This window comes from Corvus brachyrhynchos, unplaced genomic scaffold (assembly GCF_000691975.1).
Source record: "Corvus brachyrhynchos isolate BGI_N302 unplaced genomic scaffold, ASM69197v1 scaffold452, whole genome shotgun sequence".
NCBI lineage: Eukaryota > Metazoa > Chordata > Aves > Passeriformes > Corvidae > Corvus > Corvus brachyrhynchos.
In genome coordinates, this window is record NW_008236764.1 from 1,080,567 (window position 1) to 1,095,495 (window position 14,929).

General features: G+C 45.7%; 1 protein-coding gene across 2 annotated transcripts in view; it reads left to right on the plus strand.

Annotated features, from left to right (window-relative positions):
- MARCH4 (membrane associated ring-CH-type finger 4) overlaps positions 1 to 14,929 on the plus strand; it is a 31,414-nt gene extending 16,485 nt beyond the window's left edge. For both annotated transcript variants that reach the window (XM_017727305.1, XM_008644853.2), the window contains exon 3: positions 13,135 to 14,929. In XM_017727305.1, the coding sequence (XP_017582794.1) occupies positions 13,135 to 13,496 (362 nt within the window). In that variant the 3' untranslated portion in view covers positions 13,497 to 14,929. The remainder of the gene's footprint in view (positions 1 to 13,134) is intronic.

A 14,929-nucleotide genomic window follows, 5' to 3' on the forward strand; every position in this document is an offset into this window, starting at 1 on the left:
CTGGCTGGTCCCTGATGGTATTTGCCTTCATGACTGCACTGCAGCTCAGCAGCACAAGGCAGGCAGAGCAGGACCATTCATTCAGCCGACAATTCTTGTTGGCACACCATGGCAATCCATTACAGATCAGGAAATGTCTGCCTGCTGTTTTTAATCCTAGCTGCCAGAAAGAATAATCAGAAGCATCCAGCACGTCTGACAGCATCTCAGCACAACCATAGGTAATAACATAAGAAATCAATAGCCAATTAAAACTGATCCACAGCATTTGATCTTTCATAGTGCAGTGGGAATAGTAATTAATGGAGCTTCCTTGAAACAGTGACAATTCAAGCTTCCTGCCAAGACTAATGGGGTTTTGTTTGAAATGAGCTTTGCTTCCTAGAGGAAATGCCAGGCTGAAGTAGCCTTGGGGTGTTATCTAGCCAGGTCACTTGGGCCCTCGGCATTTAAAGGATTTAGGAGTCAAAAGTCACAGTGAAATAAAGAGAAACTGAGAAATGAGGTGTCTTCAGGGTCTTGGTCTTCATCTGTATTGATCCAATCCTCAAAAGGAAAGCAGATGTTTTCATTCAGGTCTACACAGTCCCCCAAAGTACAAAGCAGGAAGAATCACTACCGCAGTAGGGAGTCAGTTTTGAGGAAGCACCAAACCTGCATGTTGGCTTGATGGCACCGTAAAGGCAGAGCACAAGGCAGAGAAGTTCAGCAAACGTCTTTGGAGGAGAGACTTGACAGCAGCCCACACAGCAAATGTGTGTGGCTTTGACATACCTGGAAGAGATCCGTGAGAATATACAGAAGTCTTCTGTGCCTTTCAGCTTGATGCACTGCTTGCCATGCTCTCCATGCACTTCTTACCCAATTTGCGTGTAAACTGGACCCATCAGGAGCTAATTGGAGTGGCTAGATGCAGGTCCTATCTTCAGAGCAGGCAAATGGGATAAAGCTAGGCAGCAAAGTCACTTTTTCTTCACCATGAAACCCCAGTTTGCAGACATTCAGCCACAATGTGCACGCTTGAAAAACCACTGAGCAAATCACTGATCTATCAGCTGTCCAGAGGCTGTATAGACAGGAACGGTCCCCACAGGGCATGTTATGGGACTCTCGATCCAGCTGGGCAGGGTCCCTCCTGGGGAGCAATCACTGTGGGCCCTGTAGCTGGGCCAGCAGCAGAACGAGCAGCGCTGCAAAGCTGATCTGACCACCAACTCTTTGGCTGCTATCCAGGAACAGCGGATGCTCGGCAAAATTGAGACAAGCCACCCCTCTGCCCCTGAAAGATGGGACCTATTTTTATCTACTGTTGCATTGATTGTTCCATAAGAGAGCAGAGGGGCAGCCAGTGTGTGTGCATTGCATGCTCCCAGCAGCAGGCAGGGCTGCAGGGGCTCCGTGTGCCCACAGGGCCCCAGCGCAGCTCCGGCCGCTCTCCGCAGAGCCAGCGTGTCGCTGCTGAGCAAAGAGACACAGCTTTGGACCCTGTGGCTCTGAACCCTCTCCCTCTTTGCAGGGAAGGAACTTGGCTTCCAGCACAATCAGAGCAGCACCTGGGCTTTCACACGTGTGCGTTCAGCTCCACACTCCTTCTCCACATCCATCTCCAGTAGGGTCCCACTGTTGCAACAGGGCTCCAGAGATGTATTTTGTCGTGAATAACCATATGGTGCTGTCTGCTCCAGTGGATCAGTGTGTTTAGCATTTAATGAGGGCAACATAATTAACATTTTTTGAGGGAAAAAAGAAATTCTTTTGCCTTGTGAACTGCATCTTGTGCTTTCAAGTGTGATGCATTACAATCAGAATGGTGCTTCCCTGTCACTAAATGCCTTGCCGAAATCAAGTGCCTGGTGTCTCTGGGTTAAGTTTCCATATGTGGGCAGAGGCACGAACCCTCACCTGCCTGTCACAACCTCTACACTATGGCAGGAAATTCTCTTGTAGGCATCTGGTAGGATCTCCCATGCCAGCTGCACAAATTGTGCTATCTAGTAAAGGATGAAAAAAGTCCTCAGCTCTGTGCCAGGCTGTTTTTCCCACTGCCTTCTGTCCCATCGCTCCTCCTACTACAGCCTGCATCTTCACAGACACATTACTCCTGGAGGTGGGAAGCTGTGGTCCATGGCAGGCTGTTGTGGCTGTAGCAAGAGAATTCAACTCCATGGACAAAGATGAGACCACAGGAGGGTAACCCCCATGAATAGTGAATGAGGCTGCTTTTGGTGTGTCCCCAGCTCAGTGGGAAGCCAGAAGCAGAGGTAAGAAGAGATTAATATGAAGCCACATTAATCAAGCTCTGGGATCACCTCTTAGAGACTGATTGATGATGGCTACCTACCAGCAGAGCCATCTTTCAGCCCAGATACAACAGGCTGTAATGAAGAATACTGCAAACAGGCCCATGGGCTAAGTTGCTAAACTTAATTCTTCCTGAAAGTTACTTCCTGAAGCAGTGCTTTTCTTCCTGCACCAAGACCCACCAATGACATCCACAGCCTGAGTCCGTCTGCCCCATGGCAGAGCGGGGTCCACAATATCCGCACTGTGCCAGGTGGGACAATTCATTCTGCTAAGCCACAGCCACATCAAGGACTTTTCTCTGTTCTCCAAGGCTCTTCTCCAGACCTTTGCTGCAGGCTTAGCCACTCTCAGCTCCTTTTACTGCTGTCATACTTGTGAGCTCAGCGTTGGCAGATCCCATAGGTGCAGGAAAACCCTTACCTGCCCCTCAGCCTCCATCAAAATTCACTCATCTGGATATTGCAGCCATAACGGTCTTCAGCTCTGGTCAAAGACCCTTGTATATTCAGAGAAGCAAGGATCAAGTTTTACCTTCCTCGAGATCCTAGCTAGTAATAGACCAGAAATAACACACCCTTGTCCTCTTGGCTCCCGCCACCTTCGTTAATTTTGAATAGTGCCTCTGTGGGAGAGGTGAACGCCTTTGCAGGGGAGACATTAGGGTGAGACCTGTGGGGACACTGTCAGGGAGCAGAGAGAGGCTGCAGCACCCAAGCTGAAAGGCTTCTGGAAATCTCAGAGAAATCCTGGGTTTGCAGTGAAAGATTTTTTTTTGTCATGGCTGTGGAGGACAAAGCAGCACAGGACAGGCTGCACCATGCTGTATCCCAGGATGACATTATCCCAACAAAAGGCTGGCCAAATTGCACCATGAACACCTTCTGCCTCACATCCTTGGGATGCCTTCCTGCACGTTGGAGGGGAAAGATGCCCACATCTCACTCCAATGAGGCAGTAGAAGGAATCACAATGCACAGGCCAATGTGTGACATCAGGGGCACTCTAAGGTCCATTAATTTAGCCCATGTACCCTACATTACCCTGGGGGATGGCAAGGGTGATCTGTACTCACCTCTGTGTCTCTTCTAATTGGTTCCTATTCCTCTTAGTGGAACAGCACTTAGGTGACTGGAGTAGTCTGGAGGAATTCGGCTCAGACAGGACCTGCATCTCCTAGAAAATGAAAAAATTGTGAAACTATTCTCATTTTTCCTTACAGAATTTCATTTGCTAATAAAAGCAGAGAGGGAGGCACTAGTTCTACCTTCAAAAAGCAAATGTCATGTTTTGATCATTCTTGAACAAAGCATTCTGATTTAACATTTAGAGATGACTGCTCATGCTGAGTATTTCAAATTCAGTGTCAGAATTTGGAATACAACATTTAAAAAAATTCCATTCCAAATGAAACATTTTCACCTGTCTGCAAATAAACGTGTGTTCCTCCATTCTGGAGAACAGTGCGACTTTTTCAGGTCTCACTCCAAGCAAGTGTGAAGGCAGAGTCCCAAGCCCTGCACAGCACAGTGGTGTTGTCCAGCTCTCCTTTTAAAGGAGTGTCCCTGGATTGGCTGAGGATTATCATGATTGCACAGGCAGTGCTTTGGTAACATTAGCTATGGCATAGGAAGGTTCAGGACCCAGACCTGGAGGAATGATTTCCATTGTGCAAACATAATGAAGTGGAAGCCACATGCTTTTTCTCTTCTCACCATGAGTGTTCAAATCCATGGACTTCTGCAGGAAATGTCTGGAAATCTGAAGGTAGAAAAGACCCATAAAATCACCTAGTGATTTTATCACCTAGTGATTCACTGGTGAGACCAGTGAATTTGGCCAGTGCTCTGTTCAACCTAGCTTGAAATAATAATTTACTCCCTTCTTTTGAAGACCTTGCAGTATCTGTCATGCACACAATGAGTGTCTTTCACGTCTTGAACAAAGCCTTTTCATGATGTGGGGTGTTGCTGTTATATCCATCTTAAATTAGGAGAAAAATGGTTCCAGGAGGATCTACCCAGTCCTAGCTACAAAGCAAGGAGGGGAAAATTTAAGAGAGCAAGAGGGTGTGTGAGTACTGCCTCCAAGCTCTATCCCTCCTGTCCTGGCACAGTTATGGGTAGACTCACAAGTGGGAAATGGTGCTGGAGAGGCATGATTCAGAAGCAAGGGGTTGTTCTATTGGTAGAGCTCCCATCTCTATTTATTCACTTGCTTTTTTCAAGAAGAGTCTCATTTATTGCTGCCTGCATAACTACAGACTGCCCTTTAATCCTCTGCTTTATCGTGCACTGTGAATTAAATACCACAGGAGTACAAGAGTCCTTTAGGGCACAACATCCATTTTGCTGTAGCTGTCCACAGCCAGCTGAGTTTATAGGAGTACTTCAGTTTATATTTTCTCTATTGCCTGAGCAAGGATTTCTTTGGGTTTCATTTTACTTGTTTTCACTGTTATTACTTATTTTGGTTTAGGGTGGTTTTTATCACTGTTTTGAGGCAAGGGGTAAAAAAGTACTGGTCTGGGCAGTGCAGGAGGAGGAAGTTGTGGTGGTTGGTAGCTTGTATGTTTACAGCTGGAAGTACTGTGGCATCTCCAGGGCCATGGTGTTGCTGTGTGCAACTTCAGGGGTGAGTCCAGCTCCTCTGTCACATTTCCACAGGACACCTGATGTTATTTTCCCCTTGCAAACAAACCACGTGGGAATACTGAATGAAATGAAACTTCATTTCCATTGGACACCTCTTGTCAGCTCTTTAATTTTGCCAGCATTTCCTCATTTTGGGTCTTACCAGCTCAGCCCTACAGGGTCCAGCCTGTCTGGTGTGGGGGACATGGCTGAGCAGGGCTGCCCTGGGATGGGGGCAGCACCTCAGAGAGAAGATGCATTACTTTGCAGACATAAAAGCTCCCCAAATGCTCCTACAACACCCTGCCCCCAGCTCCCATGAGTCAACTCAATTCATCCTGCTGGATAAAGCCTTCCTCCTCCCACAGCTACAAATGCCATGTCTGTGGGGTGGACTGCTCCCACTTCCACGAGGAGCCCATGGCATCCTGTGCACACAGGAATCACTGCTGCATACTTGTGTTACATGAACTTGTGAGATGCTGCAGTGTCACAACCTGGAAATTATTTCTTGCCCTGTAGCTTGGCTGCATCCTGCAAAATCACACTGCTGCCTGGGGGAGGGATGCTGCCAGCTCCACACCAGGCACTCCCAGCAGTAATAAAAGTGCTGCCTATTCTCCCTGGCCCCCACACTCTGCGCCAGGATCACTCACCTGGTGGAGCAGCAGCTGTGGGGACTCTCTGAGGTGCCAGCACGCTGGATCCATCTCCCACCTGGCAGAGCTCTTGCTGCCTCTGGGGGTGGGTGTTAATGGCTGCAGAGAGCTTGGGACACAGCGTAATCACCTACCCAGGCAGGACCTGCTGCTGCCGTGGCTCTGCCAGATGGAGTGGAGGAAGCAGGGAAGGAGAAGGGCTCTCGCTGCACTTGCGGGGGGTCCTGGCTCACCAGGGGCTGAGGAAGCTTTGAGGCACAGCTGCCTTTGAGCGAGGGGAGACGAGCTGTAATAAACACAAGGTTTTCTGGTTAGTCAGCAGTTGAAGGTTATGGGCCAGCCTGTTTGTGCTGTAATGATCCAAAATGGAAGGGTCCAGACCTCCATAAAATACTTCCTCAAGTCTGGGAACAGCTTCTCTGTGCACACTGGTGGGAGCTCTTCCCTGGCCATGGAGGTCTCAATCTCTGAGGGGCTCAGTTTCAGTTTTGCTGCAGTCGTGGCCCTGTGGCCTAGGAGATCCAAGCATGGCATCCCACTGCTGGGAAAGCTGTGTGGCAGTGAAGCCTCACTACAGTGAATGCACTTAGCAGAAGGACTGTTTTGTCTTCCCCAGATCCATGGGTTCCATGATGGCCATGTCATCCAGTGATCAACTGCACTCAGCAGAGTCCAGCCATGCAGATGTCCATCCAGACATCCCAGTTCTGCTGAGCCAAAACACAGTTCAGATTCATACACAATCAGTTATTTAGACATTAAAAAAAATGTGCATTCAGAATGATTGATAAGAAAATGCCTGATTATAATCAGCTAATTATTTTTCCATATGTTAAGCATTCACTCGAGCTCTAATCATTATGAATACATTTTCAATTTATACTTTATCTCATTCAATCCTGGCAATTGCTAAGTTTGCACACCCTCCTAGTACAGTTCCAGCATTATTCATAGCAGACCTTTGCTAGATGTCTTGTGGACTAGAGAAATATCGCTTGTCTGGTGTCTTGCAGCTTCCAGAAATGTCTAAAAGACAGCACCAGATGTTCCAGGTTAACCATTATGAACTACTCCTGTATGCAGAGTAGACTGTTCAGCTCTTGAAACATTCTGGGGACAAAAATTATATTTTGGAGGGTGGAGATGACAATTGTGAAGGAATCTATACTTCCTATTCGATTTCCCCAGAAAGCAAAGACTCCCTGAAAGTCTGAATGTATCAGTAGTTTTTATGGGAAGTGACTGTTTATTGAAAGCATTCCTGAGCTGAAGAAAAGTAAGATATGAGGATAATGGACTGCAGAAAAGCAGCAGCAACAGCCCCAGGGGAGCAGAGCAGCGAGTGTCTCTTGGGAAGAGAATCTGAAGGATAAAAGAGCTGTGAACAGCTCACAGCTGCCAAAAGGGATGATACTAAAGGCACAACAGCGAACTGTGCCTGTGCAGGGGAAAGCTCAGAAGCGTGGGAAGAGAGCACTGAGGCTGCATCAGGAACTCTTTGAGGACCCAAAATCAGAAGCTGCAATCACACAAAAGGAAAAAAGAATAACCTTCAACTAATGAAAAGCCTCTAGAAATCCCACATGCATGGGGATCTGTCAGAGTTGAAGCCCAAGATGACCATCCAGAGATTCAAAAGGCAGAAAGAAATGGGTGCATAAGCATACGTGAAAAAGAACAAGGCAAGTCTAAGAGCTCAAATAGTATTTGATACACAAAGGGCCAAATAGTTAAATGTTGCTTTTGTTTCAGTCCTCAAAACTTAACTAAAATAATTTTAATGAGGAGAAAGGAGCCCAGGGCAGAATCTGGAAAGAACAGCCTCAAAAATATTCAAATGAGTTAGCTCTGTCCTTGTCAGCACGTCCTAATGAACTTCAGAGGAAGCTGCAGAAACAGTGGCTGACCCATGAGCATTTCGTCATCAGGAACTTGAGGAGGATGCAGGAGGTGCCAGGAAGCTGGGGAAATGCAAGCAGAGTACTTAGCTTTAGATATAGTCTCTCACAGATAATGAAGGTAGGCACTAGGATCAAGGGCAAATCAATTTAACTGATTCATAGAAGGATATTGAATATTTTTTAGCTAACCAATTGGTGAGCACAGGAGTATAACCAGGTGTAATTTGGAAGGGTAACTGTACTAGTGGCTAAGAAGGAAGCTGTTAGTTTGTTGTGCTGTGACTTGGACAATGCTCTTGGTGCTTTGCCTTTGGATTCTCCTACCAGAGAAGCATGCTCTAGATTAAATAACTCTAATGCAGGTGTACAGCCAATGGAGAAACTGCTTTCTCAGTAGTTGTGAGTGGTGTGCTGTAAACTGGAAACACAGTTCAAGCAGAGAGTCTTTTGGACTCTGTTCTCTTCAATATTTTTATTAATGACTTAGATAATTAAATAGGATGTGCTGTTACAAAATTCACAGATGACACTAAGCTTGGAAAGGCTGCAAGCACTTAGGAGGATCAGATCAGCATTTCAAATTTGAAATTATCTTGGCAAATTGGAGGAATCAACAAGATGTAATTGAATAAGAGAAGTGCAAAGTATTACCCTTAGGATGAGAAATCAGAATCCCAAACACAAGCTAGACCAGGCAGTCACACTGCTGAAGACAGCAATTCTGTGACATATCAGTTTATTTCATCAGGGAATCAAAAGGCAGGTGAGATGTTACAGTGCTGATTCTGCGCCTCTCTGGTCTGGGGACTGCACCCTGCTGGGGAGCTCACTTGCAGAAAAAGGGGGATGAAATGAAGAGGTTCTGGAGATGATGAACAGGATTGAGGAGAAGAAGGACATTACCTCATTCCCAGCCTGGGCAGCTCCGGGGCTCACAACTCTCCTGCAAATCAGCCCTAGTGCAGAGTCCCATTGATGCCATGATGTTGTTTTTGATTACAAAACTACCTCTCCCTGCTCCTCAGTTCACCCTCTTCCTCCTTTCCTGAAGAGCACAGCTCTGCAGCCTTGAGTGTCAGCCACAGGAACATCTAAGTATGCCAGGTTGTTCAAAGAACTTGTCATACTCAGCTGGAACTGACCTGGGCACAATGGTGAGGGGTGCCAGATACTAGGTACCCCTGTTCCTGTATTTCCTGGAACAGATCCTTCTGGCTCTCTTTTCCTGGTTTATCATCAGCCACTTTCCTGCTCTTAGGTCAAGATAAAAGGTGAGCAAGGATGGAGCAAATAGGATAAGATTAAGGCAGAAAGATAAATGAGGGCTGAGCTGGTGGAGCTTCAGAAACAAAAGTGGAGAAATTTGAGATTGTCACAAAAGATAAAGGAATTCACAGAAAGGGAGGGAAGGGTTTGTGTATGCAATGATGTCAATGGAGAGAAAGCCTGGCAATGAAAGTATTATCTCCCAGAAAGCTTGGTTTACCTTGGCCTGAGTCACCACTGCTGCGGAAGCAAACATTAAGCTTTGATCACAGCTGCCATAATCTTCCCCTGACACCCAATAATGAAAGCAACAGAAACAGGCTGAAGCATGGCAGCTGTCTGGCTGAGATGAAATTGCATTTGAAAAGGAAAACAAAAAGGCAAAGTGATGTTCTGCTGAAGGTGGAAACAAGAGGTGACAGGACAGGGGCTTTTTGAGAAGGTAACTGGCTGGAATGGACTGTCATTTTTCCTCCTGTAGATAGATGAGTGTCTGTGCAGGGGTGAGGTGCCACCCACTGTCAGCAGAAGCCCTGTTTTGGTGGTTTTCTTTACTGGCAAACAGGTGAAACAGATCCTGCCCCAAGAATTTACCCGTTTCTTTCAAGAGAGTGCATGGCAAGTGTTGGAATAAGAGGAAGGTTAATTTGAGGCTGAAAGTTCTGGGGGAAATATCACTTGGCAGCATAGGCTGACCATGTTCAGGAGTTCACTGCATGTCATTTCTGGGAAACTGCTGCTCCAAAGTTACTTTAAATTGGAGGCTCACAACCCCCTGGGTTAATCTCACGGGATGGTGGTACAGCAGCTGATCCCTGCTTCCCCATCCAGAGACATGAACCCAATTCCCTTGTTACATCTGCCAGTGTTCTTCCAACAGCCCTTCTGGCCCTTGAGCTGAGGACCTTTCTCTTGATCAGTTTTCTTACAACCCCACTGACCCAATTCACCTCTGTCTCGTCTAATCTCAAGAGATTGCAGCTTTTAGAGATTTTCAAATCAAGGAATTTCATCCAGTGCTGGTCCAGCCAGATCTCTACATGAGAAAATGGGAATGAGAGCAGCACATCATCAGTGCCCACATTCCATGGGAGTTTCATTTCACCAACACCACAAACTAGGGATTTCATGAACAAGGCAACAATCTGGACTAGCAAGTTTTGTGTACAACTCACAGAAATTTTCCTTCTGAAGAGGATGGTTTTCACAGAGGATCCACTGAGAACAGATTTTTTGAAGCAGAAGAGGGCGAGATAAAATGGAGAGGATTGGAAAAGGACCAGGACACTCCCAGTATTCATCTGAAGCTGTGATACAGACATTTCTCTGTTTAGAACTGTACAAAGAGAGAAGTTCACACCAACATGCAATCTTACACACTCAGAGGATTTGGCTTATGGAATAATAGCTTCTAAATGGACACCTTGAGTTGAATACAGTCCTTCCTGAAGGATTTCCCACTGAATTCTGGCCTTTAAATTGAAAACTTCACCTCTGTCGACAAGAATGATTCTTGAGGGAGGGGTGTTTTTGTTAGGGGATGCACAGAGCTGAGTGTAGGAATTCAAATCTAATTTATCCGAGGCAGACTAAATTTGTTTTGATGAGAGCATTAAGCATCCTGAAGCTTGATAATAACTGATAGACTCTTGCTTGCTCTTGGCACTTCCTCTTGTAAATGAATCACTGTTACTTCCGCTTCCATGCCCACCCCTCCACTTGGTTCCTTCTTAATTTTACAGCTTCCTGAACTTGACACTGGGAAATCGATAAGTAATTTAGAGCCCAGTAAATACAGATGAAAACAAGTTATTTTGTACTTTTATAAATATTTGGAAACCAAAACTATCTAAGAAAACAGCTGCTCAGTTGACTCAGCAACCCATCCATCAGCATCACACAGTTAATTGCATAAGATCATAAACATTTATAATTAGAAGGCAAACAAACAAGAATTTTATAAACAGCCCTCTTGAATCAGGCTGCGTGTTAAATATTTGTGATAAGGTAATTAAGAATAGATTTACAATCCTGGCTCGGTGTTTAATACTTTGTAGAATGGATTTGATTCTATGGAGAATGTTCTACAGCCAAAGAGAAAACATTTGATTTCGGCTCTTTTATCCCAGGCTTAAAGTGGTCTCTGAGAAACACTGGCTCTGTCATTATCAGAGTGGAATTTCATTCATTACAGATCAGACAGCTCATTTAAATATATGTCTAATGTCCCTTGTCATGGGCTGATCCACTTCAGGCCTGCTTCAAAGCTCTGTCTCTGTGGCTGGATCTGCATACAGGCTTTCTCTAAGTCCTGCTTTTTATGGTTGATGCTTTGATCAGACCACGTCAGAATTCTCAACCGTGTTTCAAAGCAGGGAGGAAACCCCACATTTTTCTGTTATGACATCACAGGGTTTGGTTATGAAAAGCCAGCAGCACTGCAGGGTTACAGCTGTGCAATCTCAGTGGATACAGAGTAGAGCTCTCTCATACTGTAGTGCCCTACATCATTCCCTATCCCAAAATAGTCAGATCTGCATACAAGCTATCCAGTGGAGTTACTTCTACAGCCAGTGAGCAGGCTCAGCACCCCATTTCAGTGAATGTGAGAGTCCCCCTGAAGCTCATCTGTGATCAGGTCAGCAGGGCTCCTAGTTATGCCTTAAACCAGGGAGGCTGGAAACTCAGTCTGTAGTGAAGCAGTGATTTAAACACTTTAGCATCAGATGCTGACCCTAAGAAACCAAGTGGCTGCATCCCATCAGTGAATGATGGGGAGATCAGCCCTAAGGGTAAGATAACCTTCAGATATTGTGGGGTCTGATGAAGCACAGGTTTATTCCAGTAATCATCTGCCATCAGAAACTAGAACTATCTGGAAAAGGTAGGTGATGGGTGAAGCTGTAGCATTTGATTAATCAGAAATAGCTGTAAACCACTTTATTCTGTGGTGCCCGTCATCTCTCTACACGTCGTTGGTCAAGTCAGCCCCTTCGTTTAGGCACAGTTTTGATTCTTGTGAGTCTTTTGTTCTTGTATTTTTATGTTTGCAACAGGAAGGCAAGAGAGCTACTCTTCTTAGAAATGTTTTTGATAATGATCCAGACCCAGAATGGTGAAACCATCATCATGAAGGACAATGAAGCCATCCCTGTGCTAGCTCACCCAGTCCTACCTTCTGGTCTGGCTTCAGTTCTGTGGGACACAAAGGCACTTTCGTAAGAGACAGATGGCTGCAAAGCAAGGACACTCAGAGCCCCCTCATTGCACATAAATCCCATTCTCTAGCAAAGCTTGTGAGTTATATTACAGTGTGCCAGCTAAGCCAGTCTACAGATGTTGCAGCTTCCTCCAGCCAGTGGAGAAGAAGACCTGTGTTGCAGCCACTAGTGCTTCCGAAGAGTCTAGCCACAGTCTGGCAACTCCAATAATAATAGCAGAGCTTAATACTCAAGTACTGTCATCATCCAAGCAACTAAAATTATTCAATTCCTTAGTTCTCTTGCAAGGGTGGGGAGGATGATGGAGATAGCTGGGAGACAAGGTAACTGCTGGGTTACTGAAGGGCCTGAGCTGCTCCTTCTCTTATGAACACAGAGACCATTAGCAGTGCGGTGTCCTACAGCCCAGAGCCATCCCCAGACATCAGCTCTGTGCATTTGGGTGGGCAGCAGGACACAGGCACTGCCTGCACACTCTGCACACACTGGGAACTCCTCTGCCCTTTCTGTCAAGCGTGCTGAGCTCCCCCTTGAAAGGAGGCAATGACGTTTGATGAGGTACCTGCTCTGCAGGTGAGCAAAACTTTGCCTTGGTAACAAACTACTTCAGGGTATAGACAGACTTTTTTTCCACTCAGTTGCTGCCTCTGGCCTCCACGTGTGTGTCTGCTCTGCTGCTGTATGTGTGGGGAGAGATATGGGCTGTGCACATACTCGGCACTGGTGCAGCAGCCGTCACTGCCACGTCAGCTCCAGTTACACCCCCTCCAAACACACGTCTGGGCTCAGTGAATCATGCCTATGCAGCATGCAAAATTAGCCCAGTGAGAGATAAACCTTGGGCATTTGTTGGTAAACAGATACTCTTTTGCTGTAAGAGCATAATTCACTGTGCTCCATTTGCGATCCATTTATCGATGGCTGAGATAAAACTGTAATCCCTTTAATTCAGGGAAAAGGGGATCCAGCAAAGGAGGAGCACCAGTGCTCTGCCTGTAAGTAATTAAAATACAGGATTTATCATTGAAAAAGCACTGGCTGAAGGAGAGCTGAGCTTAACCAGTTAACTGGGGGAAGATGCTGGGGTAGGTTTATGGTTCTTTCTAAAGTTTTGTTTGTGTTTTATGTTTATTTCTTCCCCCCTTCCCTCCAGGTCTGATAATACACGAAGGGCCCTCGGTTTACCGGATTTTTAAACGGTGGCAGGCGGTCAATCAGCAGTGGAAAGTGCTGAACTATGACAAAACAAAGGACATGGAGGAGCAAAAAACAGGGACCAGGACAAATCAGCGCCCCTCCTCCCAAACCACCCACTCGTCCTCCGCTGGTGGTACAGCCACTAACTCCGCTCCAGCCGACAGCGGGGCACGGGCTGCCGGCCATGCCACAGGCACCCTCTCTGACCACCACTGTGCTTATACCATCCTGCATATACTCAGCCACCTGAGGCCTCACGAACAGAGGAGTCAGTCTAGTAGTAACAGAGAGCTCGTCATGAGAGTCACGACGGTCTGAGCCGAGGAATTCAGGAGGCCTTAACACGAAGCGGAGGAGACAAAGAACTCATAAAGCAGAGGAGCATGGTGTGCCTTTTTCTTTCTCTTTCCTTTTCTTTTTTCTTTTTTTTTTCTTCTCTCCTTTTCTTTTTTCAGTAACTGCACAAGATATAAGAGGCGGCACCTGGCCAGCTGAGGAAAAAAAGCAGGTGGAGGGAGAGCTGCACACTCATGCTAAAGAGGTTAATGTTTTCCAGCCTGTTTAAAAAAAAAAAGAAAAAAAAAAAAGAAAAAAAATAACAACACAAATCACAAAAAAACCAACAAAACAAGTGCAATACAGACTACAAACTGAGTAGGCAGAGTTCTGGGGAAGCAGAGGAACAGACAGTTTAGCATGTCTTACAAATCCTATTACCTGGAATAGGTAACGCTCTGTGCACACCCCCCGTACACACACGCACGCGCACACAAACACACACGTAGTGTGAGATTTATGAAAACGTGGAAGGGAACGAAATATTTGGAGTGGTTTTATTTTCCAGACTCCGATTAACCAGGGCTATGAGTTGTTTTGTTTCATGAGTCACTGGAGCCTTGTTTGATTTACCATGGGGTATCTGAAGTGAAATGGCTGGGGATTTTTCAGTATTGATTTACAGAAGAGAGATTGAATCATCTCACTAAGAAAATCTTAACAAAATCCAGGCATACCCAAATTTCACCAAAAAGCCTGTTTTTTTCATAATGTTCCTGACAAGGGGTTTGTGAGGGTAGAACTGGGAGGGGGGAGGGCGCTCCATGACCTTTATTCGACGTATAGGCATTTTTGGCAAATTTTGTACAAACGTTCCGCAGGTGTTTCAAGCACAAGTACTGGTGTGATTCATGCCTTCGTAACCCCAAATCCAGCATCTAAACCTTGCCACCCACACACATCATTTTCCATGCAGACATTCCAGGTTAATTTCCTTCCATTCTACTCCAATCACAAGAAGCTGACCCATCTTTGGTGGGTTTCTGCTCCCTTGCTGATTCAGACACTCATGCATTTAGAGATGTACTTTTTTGTTTTGGTGTCTGTATCCCTGCTGCTCAATTTGCAACAGTCTCACTCAGTCTTGTAGGCTGATCCTTTCACATCCAGTCTGTTAGTTTATTACAGAGTCTATTCCATTCAATCATCCAAGAGAGAGTTAGTCTGAAGAGGGAGCACAGTTGCTGACTGACTGTGTAGCACTTCTAATAAGCCTCCTTCTCTGGGATATATCCTCGAAGGTATCGGTTGCTCTTCAGGAACATTCTCTTTCAATGCACAATGGCTGAATCATTTGTGGATATTAAAGGGACACTGTCAAGTACTTTTTAAATAGTTTTTAGGGTTTGGGCTTTTTTTACTCTCCATTGTTTGTAATATTCTCTTACAATTTTGAAAATAAAATTTCTTTCCCT